This window comes from Macrobrachium nipponense, chromosome 26, assembly GCF_015104395.2.
Source record: "Macrobrachium nipponense isolate FS-2020 chromosome 26, ASM1510439v2, whole genome shotgun sequence".
Classification (NCBI taxonomy): domain Eukaryota; kingdom Metazoa; phylum Arthropoda; class Malacostraca; order Decapoda; family Palaemonidae; genus Macrobrachium; species Macrobrachium nipponense.
The window spans coordinates 56,163,999-56,182,008 of record NC_087215.1 but is presented as its reverse complement, the minus strand read 5'-3'; the positions used below and the strand labels follow the sequence as shown (position 1 = coordinate 56,182,008).

The following is an 18,010-nucleotide window of genomic DNA, read 5'->3' as shown; positions in this document are numbered from 1 at the left end:
GACGTTTGTTGCTTCTAAGAAGAGAGAGAGTATCCGCAAACCTTTTGCGATTCTCTCTTGCGAAGGAAAAACTCGAAAACCCCGAGAATCCATCGGAATCCCCAGATAGACTAGGTCTTGTCTGGGGGTCAGCTGAGACTTCTCGAGGTTCACAAGCAATCCTAACGCTTTGATTAAATCCAGAGTTAACATTAGGTCCTCCAAGCACTGTCCTCTCCGATCTGGCCCTGATGAGGCCCCAGTCGTCCAGATACATAGAGACATTCATCCTTTGAGGTGAAGAAACTCGCCACATTCTTCATCAGGCTTGTGAAGACCTGAGGAGCTGTGGACAGGCCGAAACACAAGGCTCTGAACTGAAAGATAGTTCCCCCCGTCATGAAACGGAGGTACTTCTTCGATGAAGGGTGGATCGGGACTTGAAAGTAGGCGTCCTGGAGATCTAAAGACACCATCCAATCTCCCTGTCGTAATGACGCCATGACTGAAGCAGAAGTCTCCATGGAGAACTTCTCCTTCTGAACAAATTTGTTCAGAGAGCTGACGTCCAGTACTGTCTCCAGCCTCCCGAGGCTTTCGCCACCAGAAAAAGGCGATTGTAAAACCCCGGGGAGTGTTGATCCCGTACCAATTCTATCGCTCTCTTGTCCCACATTTGTTCCACCATCGATCGAAGAGTATACCCTCAGCACAGGATCCTTGTATTTGGCTGATAGTTCCCTTGTATTGACGTTAGGGGAGGAGATGTTCGGAAAGGGAGGGTACGATATCCCCTCCTTAAGATCGCCAAAGATGACGCGTCTGCATTTATCAGTGTCCAGGCTTCCACAAATCCAGGAGCCTGGCACCTACTGGTGCTTGGAGGAGAGAATCTTTCCTTTTTTCCCTTCTTAAAGGGACGAAAAGCAGATCTACCTCCTCTCTCTGGAGCCTTCCTCCTTGTGGAAGGTCTGGAGGTCGGACCACTCGAAAGGGCTGCACCGTTAGTAACTGGGCTCCTTTCTTGTCCGATGCAGCAACAGGTTTCTTCTTTCTTGCTGACTGCGTCAGCAGATCCTGAGTTGCCTTCTCAGTTAAAGAATGTGCAATGTCCTTTACTAACTGAGAAGGGAACAAAAAGTCAGATAGAGGCGCATATAGAAGTGCTGCTCTCTGAGCATGTGAGACTGCCTTTATTAAGAAGGTGCCATATACAGTCCTTTTCTTTAAAAGACCTGCCCAAACAAAGAGGAGATTTCAAAAGATCCATCCTGTAACCGCCTTGTCAATACAAGACAATATGCATAACAGGCTTCAGGTTCGATTCCTTCGGAATCATGGGCTTTCTTGGACATCACCCCAAGGGACCAATCTAAGAAGTTAAAAACTTCCAATACACGAAAGAGTCCCTTGAGGAGATGATCCAGTTCCGAAATTCCCCCCGTAATCCGTGCAGAATTGAGACTTTGACGCCGTGAAGCGTCAACCAAAGTCGAAAAAATTCTGTTTCGGTTGTAGAAGAGAGCAATACCCATATTCTCTCCCGTCTGATACCAAATGCCTCTTTTCCCAGCTAATCTTGCTCGGAGGCATGCAGAAGACTGTCCTCACTAAGTCTTTCTTAGACTTCATGCATGAGTCTAAGGAATGTAATGCTCTCTTCATCGATTATGGTGGGTTTCATTTGAGAAAAAAAAGACGAAGGCTTCTTCGTCTTATCACTGGAAAAGAGCGAGAGCCGGAGAAGGAGGAGAGGCAGGCGTCAACTCGTCTCCGTACTCCTCAAGAAGTAAGGTAGTCAACACCTTATAGTTAGACAGACCTTCTCTTTCACTATATTCGTCATCCGAGTTTTCCTCTAACTCCGGATCTACATGCGTCTCCGCTCTCCTTTCCGAACGTTCTTCTTCGTGAGGAGACAAACTCCTAATAGGAGAGGGGCTAAGGGAATGATAATCCTTCCTCTTTCCCGCTCTAATAGTCTTGGAAGGCGTCATAAGCTTCGGCTTCTCTAGAATTTTAGAAGACGCTTCACGCTTACATGACGCTTCCCGTTCGCCAAGCGTCATGGATGACGTCTTTTGCTGACGTCTCGATGACGCTTCGCGCTTGGAAGACGCTCCGCTCTCCAAAGGCGTCATACTTGGCGTCATAATATTGGACGGAAGGAGCGTCATGTCTATGCTCCGTTTCCAATGACGCTTCTTCGTCTAAAAGACGTCTTAACGTCTCTCTGGCGTTACGAAACTCTCGTAAGCACCTGTTCTCGCTCTCGAACTAGACGCTTCTGTAAGACGTTTAGCCGTTTCTCGTCTGTATGACGCTTCTCGTTGAACAGGTGAGAGAGGACGAGACTTCTTAATTGGAAGCGTCACGTCCTTCCGACGTGGCGCTAAAACTCCCACTAGAGATGACAGTTGCTCTTGAACTGCCATAATGATCTTTCTTGACGCTTCTCCCACGTCCAGTGCATGACGTCTTTCGTCATCACTCGGGGGAGAGAAGGAAAGGGTACTTCCGCGTACACTTCAGGTGACGCTGACGCCCCCTTCGCTTTCTTGCTAGAAGACGAGCGTCATCTGAGAAACGCTCTGGACTAGAATCTAGTCAGGCTTCATATGACGCTTCAGCGGTCTCGACAAGTTCGATTCCTTCCACCCTCGTTTTAGGTGAGGGAGAGGACGAGAAACACTCGCGAAGGACGCTTTTTCTATAGCGCCCTTGAGCCGCCTGCCACGAAGCAGAGCTAGCTGAAGGGACGTCTGACCGTTGGGGATTCCCCACAACCTCCTTAAGGCTTTCGACTTTCCTTCTCCTCTGGGCTTGTGAGCTTGGAAGAGGTCTAGGCCTGGGAGCGTCGCAGGGACGATCAAACGCCCCCTCCACAACACTGGGAGAACTCACTCACTGTAATGCTCACTTTCACTAGCCTTAGCTTTGAAGTCAGCCATCTTGGACTTCATGTCTCTAATTGTAGCTTTCAGATTGGCGATTTCCGATGCCGAATCCGAAAAAGCACTCTGAGAATGAGATACATAGGGAGAATCTACATCAGTAGGATTAGAATTATCAGTGAAAGGCTCAATAGGCCTTGAACTCACACCTTTCAATCGTCTAATTCTATCCCTCTCTAACTTCTTCAAATAAGAAGTCAAAGTCTTTCCACTCTTCTGCATTCAATCCCTCGTATTCCTTACAAGTATTAATAGCAGAACACTGAAACCCCTACATTTACGGCATACAGTGTGAGGATCCACCGAAGCTTTCGGTATCCTCACCCTGCAGCCTACATTCACACACTCACTTAGAATCAGACATACTGAGAAAAATCCAAAAGAGTTATTCCAAAAACAGTCCACTGTAGCGAATGCAAAAACACGATCCAAATACGTCACCAAAAAGCCGAAAAGCGATGATCAAAGGATGAAAAATGAATCTAAGTCAGGAGGTAATAACAACAATGTTGATACCACCGGCGACAGAGAAAATATGATAGAAAACGGGGATGGTTCCTAGTCCTGCCACCCAGGGCAGGCCGGTAGATCACCTGACCTACCTGTAGCGAGTGGCGCGAAATTTGAATTTCTGTCGGGGACGACGGAGTCTTAGCTATGTATATATCTGACAGGTAAGTTGATTGTATGAAATTTCCTTTTTACTAAATTGTAATTCTGCTATAAAATGGCCTGGGCTACTCTAAATGTAATCTTGCATAGCTAACTAGCAAGGGAACAATGTCTCCCCTAACTGTCCCTTGGAGAGGATAAGTGTGGCTCAGTCACAGATTCAGAGGCTTCATTTGTTATTCATGGAGACTGTAATGCAAGAACAGCAAGTGGGACAATTATAACTCCACAGATCAACATGACCAGTCTGCTCTTGTGTTCTGTGTATCCTCTGATTTTGTCTAGCTAATTGAGGGAGCTACACATATTTTTGGTAATAAGACCTCATATTCACAGCTGTTCAAACTATTGTCAAGTCCTAGGTCTGTGATTATACATATAGACACTCCTGACCATTGTGCCATTTAGATGGACATATTTGTCAATCAGTATACAGGCAGTCACCAGTTAACGGTAGGGGTTCTGTTCCTGGCCGAGTACCAATAGCCAGAAATCGTCAATAATGTTATTTTCATGATAAAATAAATTTTTTTTTTTGAACATACTCACCTGGTAGTTATATATATAGCTTACGTCCCTGACGTCACGGCAGAATTTCAAAACTCGCGGCAATCGCCGATTGGGTATCAGGTGCACCACCTGTGCGCCCTCTACCAGGGTACGTAGCACCATACCAACTATTCCTCGAATCTTCCATGCCCATAGGTTTCTAGAGGGGAGGAGGGTGGAACAATTTAATTTATATATAACTCACCAGGTGAGTATGTTCAAAATTTATTTTATCATGAAAATAACATTTTCAAACATCTAACTCACATGGTAGTTATATATATAGCTGATTAACACCTTTGGTGGAGGGTCAGAAACAGCTATCCATCGTTGGAATTGGACATAAGTGTTAATAAAAACAAAACTTACGGGTTCGTACCTGTTAAGGAAGCTGACTTTAATGATATCCTGTCTCATTGTGTCTGCTTTCCTTATGAGGTCCAGCGATCCACCCAGGGGGCTGAAGACCTCTTGGAGACTGTCAACCGGTCAAAACCTCTATGTGACTAGACTCCCTACAATACTCTTGTTCAAGGGCACTACTAAGGAAACAAGTTGATCACCTGACTAAAGATCAATGATTGTGGAAGACTGCATCCAGTCTCCACAAACAACCATAACGTTTTCAATAGTTCAAGAGAAGAAAAAGAGTATTGGATTATGGGTTTTAAGGGGTAGACCCTTTTCCCACTACTGAAAGAGCTGCTACAAACGGACCCAGTGTGTAGCAGTCTTCATACAAAGTTTGCACTTGCGTAAGATAGTGCGACGCAAAACTGACTTGCTCCTCCAGAATGTTGCGTCCAGGATATTCTGAAGAGATCTATTTTGTTTAAATGCTACCGAGGTTGCTACAGCTCTAACCTCGTGAGTCTTAACTTTAAGTAGCTTCATATCTGCTTCAGTACATGCTGAATGCGCTTCCCTAATTAATTGCCTTATAAAAAAGGATAGCGCATCTTCGACATTTGCAGAGAGGGTTTCTTGACCGAACACAAAGCCCTTCTGAAGGGCACGTATTTGCTCGTTTCTCTCCAAGTAATGCCTCAGAGACCTTACCGGACAAAGACTCTCTCTACTTCCTCACCCGTGAGATCCGAGAGGTTCGGAATTCGAATGACTTGGGCCAGGGTTGAGAGGGGCGTTCGTTTTTGGCTAGGAATCCCAACTGTAGCGAGCAGATGGCTTTGCCCTGTCTGAACCTACAGTTTTGCTGAAGGCATGGATTTCGCTGACCCTCTTTGCTGTTGCTAGGCTAATCAGGAAGAGAGTTTTCATGGTGAGGTCCTTAAGGGATGTTTCCTGTAAGGGTTCGAACCTGTCATCTGAGAAACTTGAGGACTACATCCAAATTCCAAGATGTTGAGGATTGTATTCTTTCCTTAGTTGTCTCGAAGGATCTAAGAAGATCTTGTAGATCCTTATTATCAGATAGATTAAGGTTTCTATGCCTGAAGACAGCTGCTAGCATGCTCCTATAACCCTTGATAGTAGAAGCAGAAAAGTTACGTCTCTTCTTGAGGTATAGCAGAAAATCTGCTATCTGAGTCACAGAGGTACTGGAAGAGGAAATAGAGTTGTTCCTGCACCATCCTCTAAAAGTCTCCCACTTCGATTGGTATACCTTAATGGTTGAAGACCTCCTTGCTCTTGCAATTGCACTCGCTGCTCCCTCGAAAATCCTCTAGCTCTTGTGAGTTTTTCGATAGTCTGAAGGCAGTTAGCTGAAGAGCTTGGAGGTTTTGGTGATACCTTTCCAAGTGGGGCTGTTTGAGTAGATCTACTCTTAACGGAAGGCTTCTTGGGGTGGTCCACCATCCATTCCAATACCTCTGTGAACCATTCTCTTGTCGGCCGGCCAGAAGGGTGCCACTCAGAGTCATCCTGGTTCCTTCGTGAGCCACAAACTTTTGTAAACACTCTGTGTACCACTTTGAATGGGGGAAAGGCGTACACGTCTAGATGTGTCCAATTCAGAAGGAGCATCTATGTGGATTGCTTCGGGGTCTGGGACTGGAGAACAGTAAGTCTCCATCCGTCTTGTCTGCGCTGTTGCAAAGAGATCTATGCAAGGGCGCCCCCAGATTCGCCATAGACTCTTGCAAACTTCCTGATGGAGAGTCCATTCTGTTTGTCAAGACTTGATGTTTTCTGCTCAGGATGCTGCTGCTCACATTCTTTTCTCCCTGAATGAAGCGTGTTACCAGAATGCACGTTTTTTCCTTTTGTCCAGAGGAGCAGTTCTCTGCTGCTCTGTATAGAGAGACTGAGTGAGTCCCGCCTGTTTGTGTGATGTAGGCCAACGCCGTTGTGTTGTCGGAGTTGACCTGTACCACTTTGTTCCGGACTACGCTCTCTAATTCTTGAGAGCTAGGAAAACTGCAGTCAATTCTTTCAGATTGATGTGGAACTTTACTTGCTCCTTGTCCAGAAGCCCGGAGACTTCTAACTCCCAGTGTTGATCCCCAGCCCGAGTCCGAGGCGTCGGAAAACAACACTAGGTCTGGGTTCCTCTGCTCTAGGGAGAGGCCTTCCTGGAGCTTGACGGGATCGTTCCACCACTGTAGATAGTGTTTCATGTCGTTCGAAACAGGAATACACATGACTCTAGTGTCTTCTTCTTGTCCCAATGCTGATTTAGATGAAACTGCAGAGGGCGTAGGTTCAGTCTTCCCAAGGAGACAAACTGTTCTAGCGAGGAAAAGGTCCCAGCAGACTATCCATTCCCTCGCAGAGCACTTCTTGTTTCTTTAGGAAGTTTCTTATTTTCTCTAAAGCTTGTTCCGTTCTCAATGTGGACGGAAAAGACCCGAAAAACCTGACTCTGAATCTCATCCCAAGTACAAGATTTCCTGGGATGGGATCAGTTGGGATTCTGGTGGTTTATCAGAAGCCTAGGTCTTCTGATAATCGAATTGTTTTATGAAGATTCTCCAGACAGTTGGCGTAGGAATGGGCTCTGAGGAGCCAATCGTCCAGATACAATGAGGCTCTGATGCGTTTCTTGTGTAGCATTGCCTGCCACCGTTGCTCATAAGTTTTGTGAAAATTTGAGGTGCGGTATTTAGACCGAAACAAAGAGCTCGGATTGAAATGTTTCTGTCTTGTAAACAAATCTTAGGTACTTTCTGGAGTTTGGGTGGATCGGGACGTGAAAATAAGCATCCTGGAGATCCAACGAAACCATCCAGTCGTCTCGTCTGACTGCAGCAAGAACTGATTTCGTTGTCTCCATAGTGAATTTTGTTTTCTTCACGAAAAAATTCAGGGAACTCACGTCCAAAATCGGTCTCCATCCGCCCGAGATTCTTGGGGACCAGGAATAATTCGATTGTAAAACCCCGGGAGAATCCAAGGTTCTGAACTATTTCTATTGCTTCCTTCTGAATTAGCATAGAAACCTCTTGTTGTATCGCTAGAGTCTTGGACTCCTCTCTGTACTTGGCTGACAGATCGATCGGTCTTTCTGCTAAGGGGGGTTTTTTCCAGAAAGGGATCTTGTATCCTTCTTTGAGAAGCTGAATAGACCAAGGATCTGCTCCCTTTTTCTCCATGTTTGCCAGAAATTTTTGAGTCTGGCTCCTACCACTGTCTGAAGAAGAACTTTGTCAGACTTTATTACTTCCTCCTCTGAAGCCTCCTTTCTTGGAGTTTTTTGTAATAGGTCTAGCATCTTGCCATTCTCTCCTGAGGGATCTACCTCGAAAGGGCCGAGAACTACGTGGTAGAGGAGTGGTTTCTTTAAGTTTCTGTCCTGCAAAACTTGACGGAAACAACTCTCCTTGCTGCTTTAGTCATCAGATCTTGTGTCGCTTTTGAGTCAGAGCTGAGGATACTTCTTTTACCAAACTATGCGGAAAAAGATGAGTCGAAAGGGGAGCTAAAACGCAGTTTCCGCTCTCTGAGTGAGCGTTACTCCACTCGAAAGAAAAGAACAAAATTGGGCCCTTTTCTTCAAGATTCCAGCTGAGAAAAGGGCTGCTAGCTCGTTCGACCCGTCTCGAAGCGCTTTGTCAATGCATGACATAAGGCGAACGAGTTCTTCCGTTTTGGTAGACTTCAAGTTTTCAATTTTCTTTCCCCAACGAACCCAGAGTCCAGTCTAGGAAGTTAAAGACTTCGAAGGCTCTAAAAAATCTCTTTGAGGAGGTGGTCCATTTCAGAGGAAGACCAAAACACTTTCGTCTTCCCCATGGCCGTCCAGACGGAGCAAGCAGTCACAAGACTAGAGAAGTCCCCATGGGAAGAAGCTGGAACTCCCAAACCTAGGACTTCTCCAGTGTCGTACCAGATGCTGGATCTGGAAGCTAATCTGGCCGGAGGAAATGAGAAAGCTGTTTTTCCCTGGTCTTTCTTAGAGTCCATCCATTCCTCATTAATTTCAAGGCTCTTTTCGAAGAGCGCGATAATACCATCTTCGTAAAGTCGGATTCTTTAGAAGCCTTCCCTAAAGTGAACTCTGAAGGTGGAGAACGAGGGGTGCAGCTGGCACAAAACTTTCTGGAAAAAAGTCCGCAAAAAAACAAAAACTTTCATAAGCCTTTTAAGATCTGCTGAAGGTTGTAGATCTGTTTGATATTCTTCCTCGGAAACGACTTGCATCTGATCAAAAGGAGAATGGGGTATGTCTTCATCCTTTCGTTCTGATTGAGAAACACTGATGTAGCGATGTCATGTTGCGTTTTGTGCATCCTGCTGTCCAGTTTTCTTGATGCCTGGAGTCTTGTCGTCCAGTACCTTGATGCCTGGTGTCCTGGCATCCTGTCTCATGACGATTTTCGTCCTGGCGTCTGCTTCAAGACGTTTTTCGTCCTTGCGTCTTGCTTCAAGACGTTTTTCGTCCTGGCGTCTTGCTTCAAGACGTTTTTCGTCCTGGTGTCTTCCTTCAAGACTTCTTTCGTCCTGGCGTCTTGCTTCAAGACGCTTATCGTCCTGCTGTCTTGCTTCAAGATGTTTTTCATCCTGGCGTCTTGTTTCAAGACGTTTTTCGTCCTGTCGTCGTGCTTGAAAACGTTTTTCGTCCATGGCGTTTAACAGTAAGAGTAGCAGGTTGATATGACTGCATAAGAGAGGAGAGTTTCTGCTTAAAATCTTGCAGTACGGAAAAACTGTGGAGCTTCTTGCTGCTGGGAACAGACTAGAGAAGTTGCAAAGTCAATCTCTCTCTCTTCATTCTGTTCGTCTTGAGATGAAAGGCCTGAAGAACGCCAATCCGAAGGAGGAGCAGGAGCATGCACTGAAGGCATCCAATCGTCCGATGCTTCCTTTACTCCTACCAAAGACGACGGCCGCCTGTGCGTATATTACGTCTTATATTGGTAGGAGAGCAAACATCGGAGACGAAAGGGAAGCGAAACAGGAGTTTGTAGCACGCACCGAAAGTCTCCCTTCGTCCGATCCTTCCTTACTTCCTGCCAAAGACGACGGACCGCTTGTGCGACATCATGCGTCTTGATTTGGCAGGAGAGCAAGCATCGGAAATCGAAAGAGAAACGATCCGGAGTTGCAGTTTGCACCGAAGGTTTCCCCTTTCCAATATTTCCTTGCCTCCTACCAAAGACGATGGTCGCCTGTGCGACGTCTTAACGTCTTAATGGTAGGAGAGCAAATATCGGAACCTGAAGGGAAGCGCTCGGGGCTGCTCCAATGACTACATCCTGGACGCTCTTGACGTATATCGTCCTGGCGTCCAGTATCAAGACGCTCGGCGTTCCTGGGATTTCCTTTTAATGGGTCTGGATTTAGAAGTCTGACGCCAGCCCCGTCTGGGTACTGCGTCGTCAGAAGACGAAGAAAAACACTTTAACCTCGCCTTTCCTATAGCGAGGGTGAGCGTCCTGGGGATCGTCTACAGGTACGCTCGAGGGGACGACCCCGCTCGGGAGCTAAAACCTCTCGCCTCCCTTCGTCGGTCGACTTTCCTTCTCACAGGGTTGGTGAGCTTGGAAGAGGTCTAGGACTAGGAGCACGACAAGTCGAGCGGCCGCACCCTCCACTGCACTTGCACTATTCACTTTAATATCTCTCATAATTAGACCATAATTTATCCCTGTCTTGTGCCAGGGATTCTACCCGTGACCAAGGGCTTGAACAATGGCCGTCATCATGTCCTGTAATGATGGACTTTTACCTGTTTCTGAAACTGGATTTGGTAATGATACAACAGGAGGAGGATCAATAGGATTATCGAGGGATAGAGAACTATCTATTCCTTGACTGTCTATGGAGGAGCGAGACAAGGTCTTCTTCGCTCTCCTTATCCTATCCTTCTCTAATTTACGCACATAGCGGTAATATTCAATCCATTCAGTCTCAGGCAAGCCCACACATTCATCACATCTATCACCTATCTCACAAACTTTTCCTCTGCATTTACTACAAATAGAATGAGGATCTAAAGAGGATTTAGCAAGTCTAGTCTTGCAACCTTTCACACACATTCTCAAACTTGAAGCAGAATCAGACATGATGAGAAATCAAAAAGAGAGATCAAAAACAAGCAAAGGTCAAACCAACAATATCGAAACGAAATCAAAATCCAATCAAGCGAAAGCCAAAGCCAAAGTGTACTTCACCAAATAATACTGCAAAAGACACGGGCTATAACGAGCGAAGTTCCAACGATGTCACCGTAGCGGCGGCAGGGAAGATCTGAGGAATAGTTTGGTATGGTGCTACGTACCTGGTAGAGGGCGACAGGTGGTGCACCTGACTACCCAATCGGCGATTGCCGCGAGTTTTGAAATTCTGCCGTGACGTCAGGGACGTAAGCTATATATTATAACTACCAGGTGAGTTAGATGTTTGAAACTGGAGCTTCACAGTAATTATGGTAATAAGTGGCGTTTACGACACCATAAGTAGAAATCGGCGCTCATTAACTGCTTACCAGCACTGAAAATCACTTAACGACGCCAATAAACCACCTAATGATGGCAATACACTGCCTACTGATGCCAATAAATCGCTTACCATCACTGAAAATCTGGTTAATGGCGTCGTTAGCCAAGCGTCGCAAAACCAAAACTCCATTAACCGATGCTGACAATAAGTGGGGAATGCCTGCAGCCAGTCCCCATTTAACAGCAGGGGTGCCATTCCCGGGTGAGCGCCAAAACCAGAATATCAATGTAATGATAGTACTAATAGTAAATGGTGTTTACAAACCTGATAAGCACCAATCAGCACCAATATACTACATAGCAACATCGATAAAGCGCTTACTGGCGCTGAAAATCGCTTACCGACGCAGATGAGCCACATACTGACACTAATCAAACCACTTACTGGCGCTGAAAACCACCTACCGGCATTGAAAATCTGGTTATTGACATCTTTAGCCAAGTGTTGTAAAACCGAAATGCCGTTAAAATGGAGCTGATAAGCTTGGACTCCTTGTATACCTAAATGCCACCATTCGAAAAGTGGTCTGGCTGAAATTTAGAGCCAATTGGGATCATATTATTAAAGTTTGTCGAGACTTATCAGATACAGATGCTGTATCAGATTCTGATCCCAAGAAGAGGTTAAATGAAAGGCTGATGGGTATTTTTATAATGTGTGTTGTCCCTAGAAAGGTCATCAAATTCTGAACAAATGACGAGCATGGTTTGCTGATGCATGTAGATGAGCTACCACAACAAATAAGACCAAAATTCAACATGGAGACAAAACCATTCAAATAAAAAATTCACCATTGTTGTTGAGTCTTGCTGTTCGGCAAATAGAACTTACCATACAGCAAGAGAAATTATAAGAACTTCTTGAAGAGGAAACTTGAAGTAATTATTCAGCCTCCTTTCTGGGTCAGTCTTGTCCTCCATTTCACTACTACTAACAGATGATGGTAAATTGATTACTGGCCCTCAGCAAAAGGCTGACCTGCTTCATTAAGCTTTTGAAGCTAAGCAATCAGCTGAGGATATCCCTCTCCCTGATACTTGTCATCCAGAACCTTTTCTTACAAAATCTGCATTTTCTCTAAGGATGTTAAAAAAGATTTTGATACTGCAATTTTGATAGCTGGGTTGGAGAAGATCCTGATAGTTTCTTCCCTTTATTTTTAAAAAAGTTTCTAGTGTGTTGTCTCCCAACATTAGTAAATTCTATAGATCTTTATGTCGACATAGTATCTTTGCACATGAGCACAAGATTGTTAACAGTACAGTGCCTGTTCCATAGAATGGCATATCTGCAGACTGCAGTAACTATGGGACAATTTCTATTCTCGCTGTGTTCTCCAAAGTTGCAGAAAAACTTATTTTTAACCCACTATACAGTAGTACTGTATAAGTATGTGGAATCTCAAGGACTGTTAGCTGATAGTCAATATGCATATACGTAGGAAGCAGTTAGTTACCTGCGATGCTCTTTCAGACTTGACATAGTTTCTCATCGGACAATTGGATTACGTGCTAGCCTACCGATTTGGTAATCCAAGTTTGCTTCTGCACTCTGCAAATGCAGAATCAGGGGAATTTATTTCTGGTGATTAGAAATTCATTTCTCGACATAATGTGGTTCAGATCCCACATTAAGCTACAGGTCCCATTGCTAAGTAACCAGTTGGTTCCTGGCCACGTATTAATATCTAATCCTTTGGGCCAGCCCTAGAAGAGCTGTTGATCAGCTCAGTGGTCTGATTAAACTAAGTTATACTTAATTTTAGACTTGACATGTCAGTAACAAGAGAACCTTGATAAGAGTTTTGAGTGCAGAGTAATTCAAACAGATTTTAATGCTGTTTCAGTTTAGTAAGTTACAAGGCCCTTTTTCATAGAAATCAGAACCTTGGAGTGGGTGGATATGTTTTAGGATTACATACTTCAAGATTTCCTAACAGGTAGGCAGCAGCGAGTTACTGCTGATGGGATCTTTAGCAAAACAAAACATACTGTGTCTGGAGTTCCACAGGGTAGTGTTCTTGGTCCACTATTATTTTTAGTGTACATAAGTGATATTGGTCGTTGACCTGGAAAACAAGATTGTTCAGTATGTTGATGATGCTACACTTGTAGGTGTACTAAATCTCCACTTATGATTATGAGAACTGTTTGTTTCTATGGTGTTGTTACGTTGCATGGAACCAGTGGTTATTCAGCAACGGGACCAACGGCTTTACGTGACTTCTGAACCACGTCGAGAGCGAACTTCTATCACCAGAAATACACATCTCTAACACCTCAATGGAATGCCTGAGGATTATGAGAAATGAAGCTGCCCTCAGCCTCAATCAGAACATGGACTGGATCAGTGAATGGTATGGTGTAGTCAATGCTGTATGAGGCTGAACTCCAGTAAAATGAAAAGATTAGTATTGAAGGTGGCTGGGACAGCATAATGAGTCAGAAGCTTCAATTATTCTAGGTGTAACTTTTGACCATCACCTCACTAATAAAAGATGTAGTTACATATTGTTCATAAGGCCTCACATATTTATAACAGTAACAGAATCAATGCAACATGCTTTAGGCCATTTGTCCTTCCTGTACTAGAGTACTGTTCCCTGGTGTGAATGTCTGCTTCTGCCAGAGATTTATCTCTTTTAGATAGTGGTTCATGGAGGTAGGTTTCTGTTTCCTAATACATATTGCAGTTATGACTTGGACCACCAACGGATAGTCTCTTGTTCTAAATTTTCCATAGGTTGTATTTTAACAGAAATCTTTCGCATTCACAACTGATTCCTGATCCCCTTTTCAGGCTGAAAGCAACCAGGATCACTGAACAAAAGCACCAATATGCAGTAAATATGGCCTGCTATAGAACTTCACAGTTACAGCAATGTCCTTTATTTCTAACACTGTTGGATTGTTGAACAGCCTACTAAAGGATGTTGCGCAATTGGAACTATGGAAGTTCTAGCAAAGGTCCAATGCATTACTACCCTTTTCCTTGTAGGCTATTTTAATAAATTTACTTATATTTCTATTACCTCATTCATTTACTTGTTTATTTACGTATATTGTATATGCCTTTCTAATACCTTATCTCCTTGTTCAGTATTTCCCATTACCTTATACTATTACTTTTTCGAAAAGAATACTGTACCACATTCTTCAAGTCAAATGCACTTGTGGGCTTGTTCCATATGAATAGGGTTCATCTTCTGAATAATAATAATTATAATAATTATAATAAAAAATAATAATAATAATAATAGCATTGCAAGCAGCATATTCTTTGCATTAAGGTAGAGAGGTAATAAATCTTACTTCTTTTACAGTACAAAATTATAGCATAGATGAAAGGATTTTATTACTAACTTTCCATATAAAATTACTATAAAAAAATAACAATTTGCTTATGTTCTAATGTGTGCTTTGAAAGTTTCCAACATTGATGTCATTACCAAATGAGTACTTTTGCACATAGTGGATCCCACCATTACCTTACAAAATGGGGGACCTTAATGTGAAAGCAGTGTTCTTTGAAGGGGGAAAATCACAAAATGAGTGGAATACAAGGGTGTTAAGCCTAATGATTGTTCTCATTGGGAGGTATTTTATGGAATGTTTTCATACTAATATGTATTACAGTACTGTAAATTAGGTTAGGTTAGGTGTGGTTGGCTAGGTTATTTACTAAAAAAGTGAATGTTGGAAACATTCAAAGTATACATTAAAACATAAGAAAACAATAGTATTCTCAAAAGACAAAATAAAATAATGATTCAAATTAAAATATGGCTAATAAAAGGCAGTGGATATTTTGCCATGTCACAGCAGGATGCGTATTTGACTATTTAGCCAGCATTTCTGGTGTACATGCACACTTGATTATTTTTGGACTTTGGTATACAGTTGCATGAAAATGTGATGTGCATGCAGCTTATTTTGTTTTGCCAGCTTTCGTTATAGAGCCATGAACCAGCAAGAAACCATACACAATTCTGCTAGAATAAGACAGACAACGACTAAACAAATGACTCACAGGATTTGCAAAAAGTCCTGAAATTAAATAAGAAAATCAGATACCTTACCAGTACACCATGTAGGGCATCATAGGCACTACCAGCAGCCATTCCAGTACATTTTTAGACATATTTAATAGATATAATATTTAGTGGGCAACAAGCTACCTGGGCTAACTTATCCGCAATCATGAGCAAAGTGAATATATTCCTAGGTAGGTCCAGGCCTATGGGTCGTACAGCTGAGCTATTTCAGTACTAGCCAGTATGGCTAGTATACTAGCTACTAGGCCCCACATCATGAACTAGGAATTAGCCACAGACTTAGGACTGGATCTAATAAGCCTGAAAAATATGAAAATTCACTGCCTATCAAGAGAACCATCTTTCTCAAACAGTAATAGTACAAGTCAAAATGACGATGTCGTTGGCTTTAAATGGCGCAAAACACTTCCGTCATTCATGATTGCTTCATCCTCAGCAATAATCGACAGTGCATGTGCAACAGAAATACCAGCTAAATAGACAAATTGGTATTCTGCTGTGACATGGCAAAAAATCCACTTCGTAAATATGAAGGAAACAACTGCGTAAAGATAATTTATTAGCCTAGTATGATTTTATGGCTAGACAATATAAAAAAGGGTGAAAAGGGTGTAGGCTAGCCTACCAATATGATGCAATGCAGATGAGGTAGGGGAAACAACCAAGTGGACTAGCTGATCCAGTCTTGCCCGCTCGTTGATCCACCCTCCGAAAAAGTACTTTAACACGTCCTGACACCGGAGATGGGCATCAGTCATGAGTCATCGGTGGTGGGAGCAACACCTTACTCTCCTTTTGAAGTAAGCAAAAGTACTTTTCGGAGGGTGGATCAACAAGCGGGCACGACTGGATCAGCTAATCCACTCAGTTGTTTCCCCTAATCTAAGGAATTTACAGATATAATGTGAAAATTACCATTTTTTGTCTAGACTTTTGCTCTCATCCATAAGAGGCTGGTAGCAAACATGGCGACCCAGGGAGCTTCCGCCATGTTAAGTACCAGGCCCCTTGGGGATATACGAAGAAACACAATAGGGTAAATGACCAATCGGCAACATAGCAGCCACCTCTCTCAGAACGCAGCCACTTCCCAAAAAAGCACTTGAATTACCTATGCCATTAGGTATTTTGTAATTTAGGAGAAAAAACTTACAGTAGCTACTCCCTAGGTAAGTAGTAGCTAGTATATAGTATGGGAAACAACCGGGTGGACTAGTTGATCCAGTCTTGCCCGCTTGTTGATCCATCCTCCGAAAAAGTACTTTTGCTTAGCTAGCTACTTCGAAAGAGAGTAGAGGTCTCGAGGTGCTGCTCCCACCACCAATGACTCATGACTGGTGCCCATCTCTGGTGTCAGGATGTGTTAAAGTACTTTTTTGGAGGTTGGATCAACAAGCGGGCAAGACTGGATCAGCTAGTCCACTCAGTTGTTTCCCCTAGGTATGAATGAAAATAAGATACTAGGTAGTTGTATGTATGAAGAAAGTTTTAATTAGGTAACATAGGGTAAATGACTGAGCGGCGACATAGCAGCCACCGATCCCAGAATGTGGCCACCTTCCCTAAACAGTACTTGAATTCGCTGTCATGAGCATCAGTCAAGAGTTGTTGCCCATCCCAGCAGCACACAGACTTCTACGTTCCTCTAAAAGTAGGCTAAGTGGAAAACAAAAAATTTTCTTTTTGCCATTACTAGGGCTCCTAGGTACCTAATAGCCTATAGGTAGCTAATAAGTAGGTAGGTAGGTAGGCTAGTAGCCTACTACATGACTGTAGCCACTAAACTCTAGCTAGTATACCTAGTAGGTATTATAGGCTACTACTATACCTAGCTAGGTAGTAGTAGTACCTACCTAGTAGTTTGCATTTAGCTATTTAGATATTTGCTTGGATCTGTGAGCTGGAAACGTAGATGATTACTAGGTAGTAGGATGGAGTAGTCCAAAGTAGTAGGTACTACCTAGCTACTTGTTCTGTTCGAGCTAGGCGAGACTGTTTCTCCTCGTCTAGGCTAGGTACATTTTACCTAGCCTAGGTTAGGTACTGTATGTTTTCTAGTTCCGGTTCCGGGAGGAACTTGATATAGTACTAGTTCCGGTGCCTTCCTAGTACGGTCTAAGCCTAGACTAGACTTTAGCAGGTCAGATCAGCACTGGAAAGTTTGGCTCTAGCTAAGCTACCTAGCTAGGTATCCTCCACCTTACTATAGTAGCTACCTAGTAGGTATAGCTAGGTAGTACCTAACTCACTAATTTGATCAGATTTAGGCTACCTACTATGCCTATCAATTGCTCACCTTAAGGATATTTCCTTTCTTGGTTTTCCTGTAAAAGATCTTCTGTTTTCTTTCCTGTAGACCCATTTTAATACCAGTTTATACACATTTCACTATTCACTAATACGCTTTGCACGTTGTTTAGTTTGTCAGTCTCACCCAATAAACAAATACACCTATGCAACGGCTCTCTCTCTCTCTCTCTCTCTCTCTCTCTCTCTCTCTCTCTCTCTCTCTCTCTCTCTCTCTCTCTCTCTCTCTCTCTCTCTCTCTCTCTCTCTCTCTCTCTCTCTCTCTCTCATATATATATTTGCATGTGTAATACATTAGCGAGCTTTCTTTACAGTAGCTTTTTATGACATTTCCATTTATATTATTTCAATATGAATCTTGCAATAAGTGGTGCAATGACCATTCATCTACATTCTGCATTGCCACCAGATGCAAATTTGCTGGAAATTCAAAAAAGAATTCATTATGTAGTTCGATTTATTTGATGGGTAAATGCTCAAGACTTTAATGTCAAATGTACTATATGTAGTACATTTAGATAGTAAATTAAGCAAGATTTGAATACAGTATACATGTAGACGGATAGTGTTAGTGTAGGTTCTAAATGTATTA

General features: G+C 43.2%; 1 protein-coding gene across 1 annotated transcript in view; it reads right to left on the bottom strand.

The window, feature by feature from the left end:
• The window catches only part of LOC135200288 (exosome complex exonuclease RRP44-like), a gene marked incomplete in the record, with an annotated part of 161,420 nt that extends 143,777 nt beyond the window's left edge, over positions 1–17,643 (bottom strand). The window contains 1 exon segment of the mRNA XM_064228787.1: positions 17,408–17,643. Coding sequence (XP_064084857.1) covers positions 17,408–17,473 — 66 coding nt within the window.
• Positions 17,644–18,010: the final 367 nt, after the last annotated feature.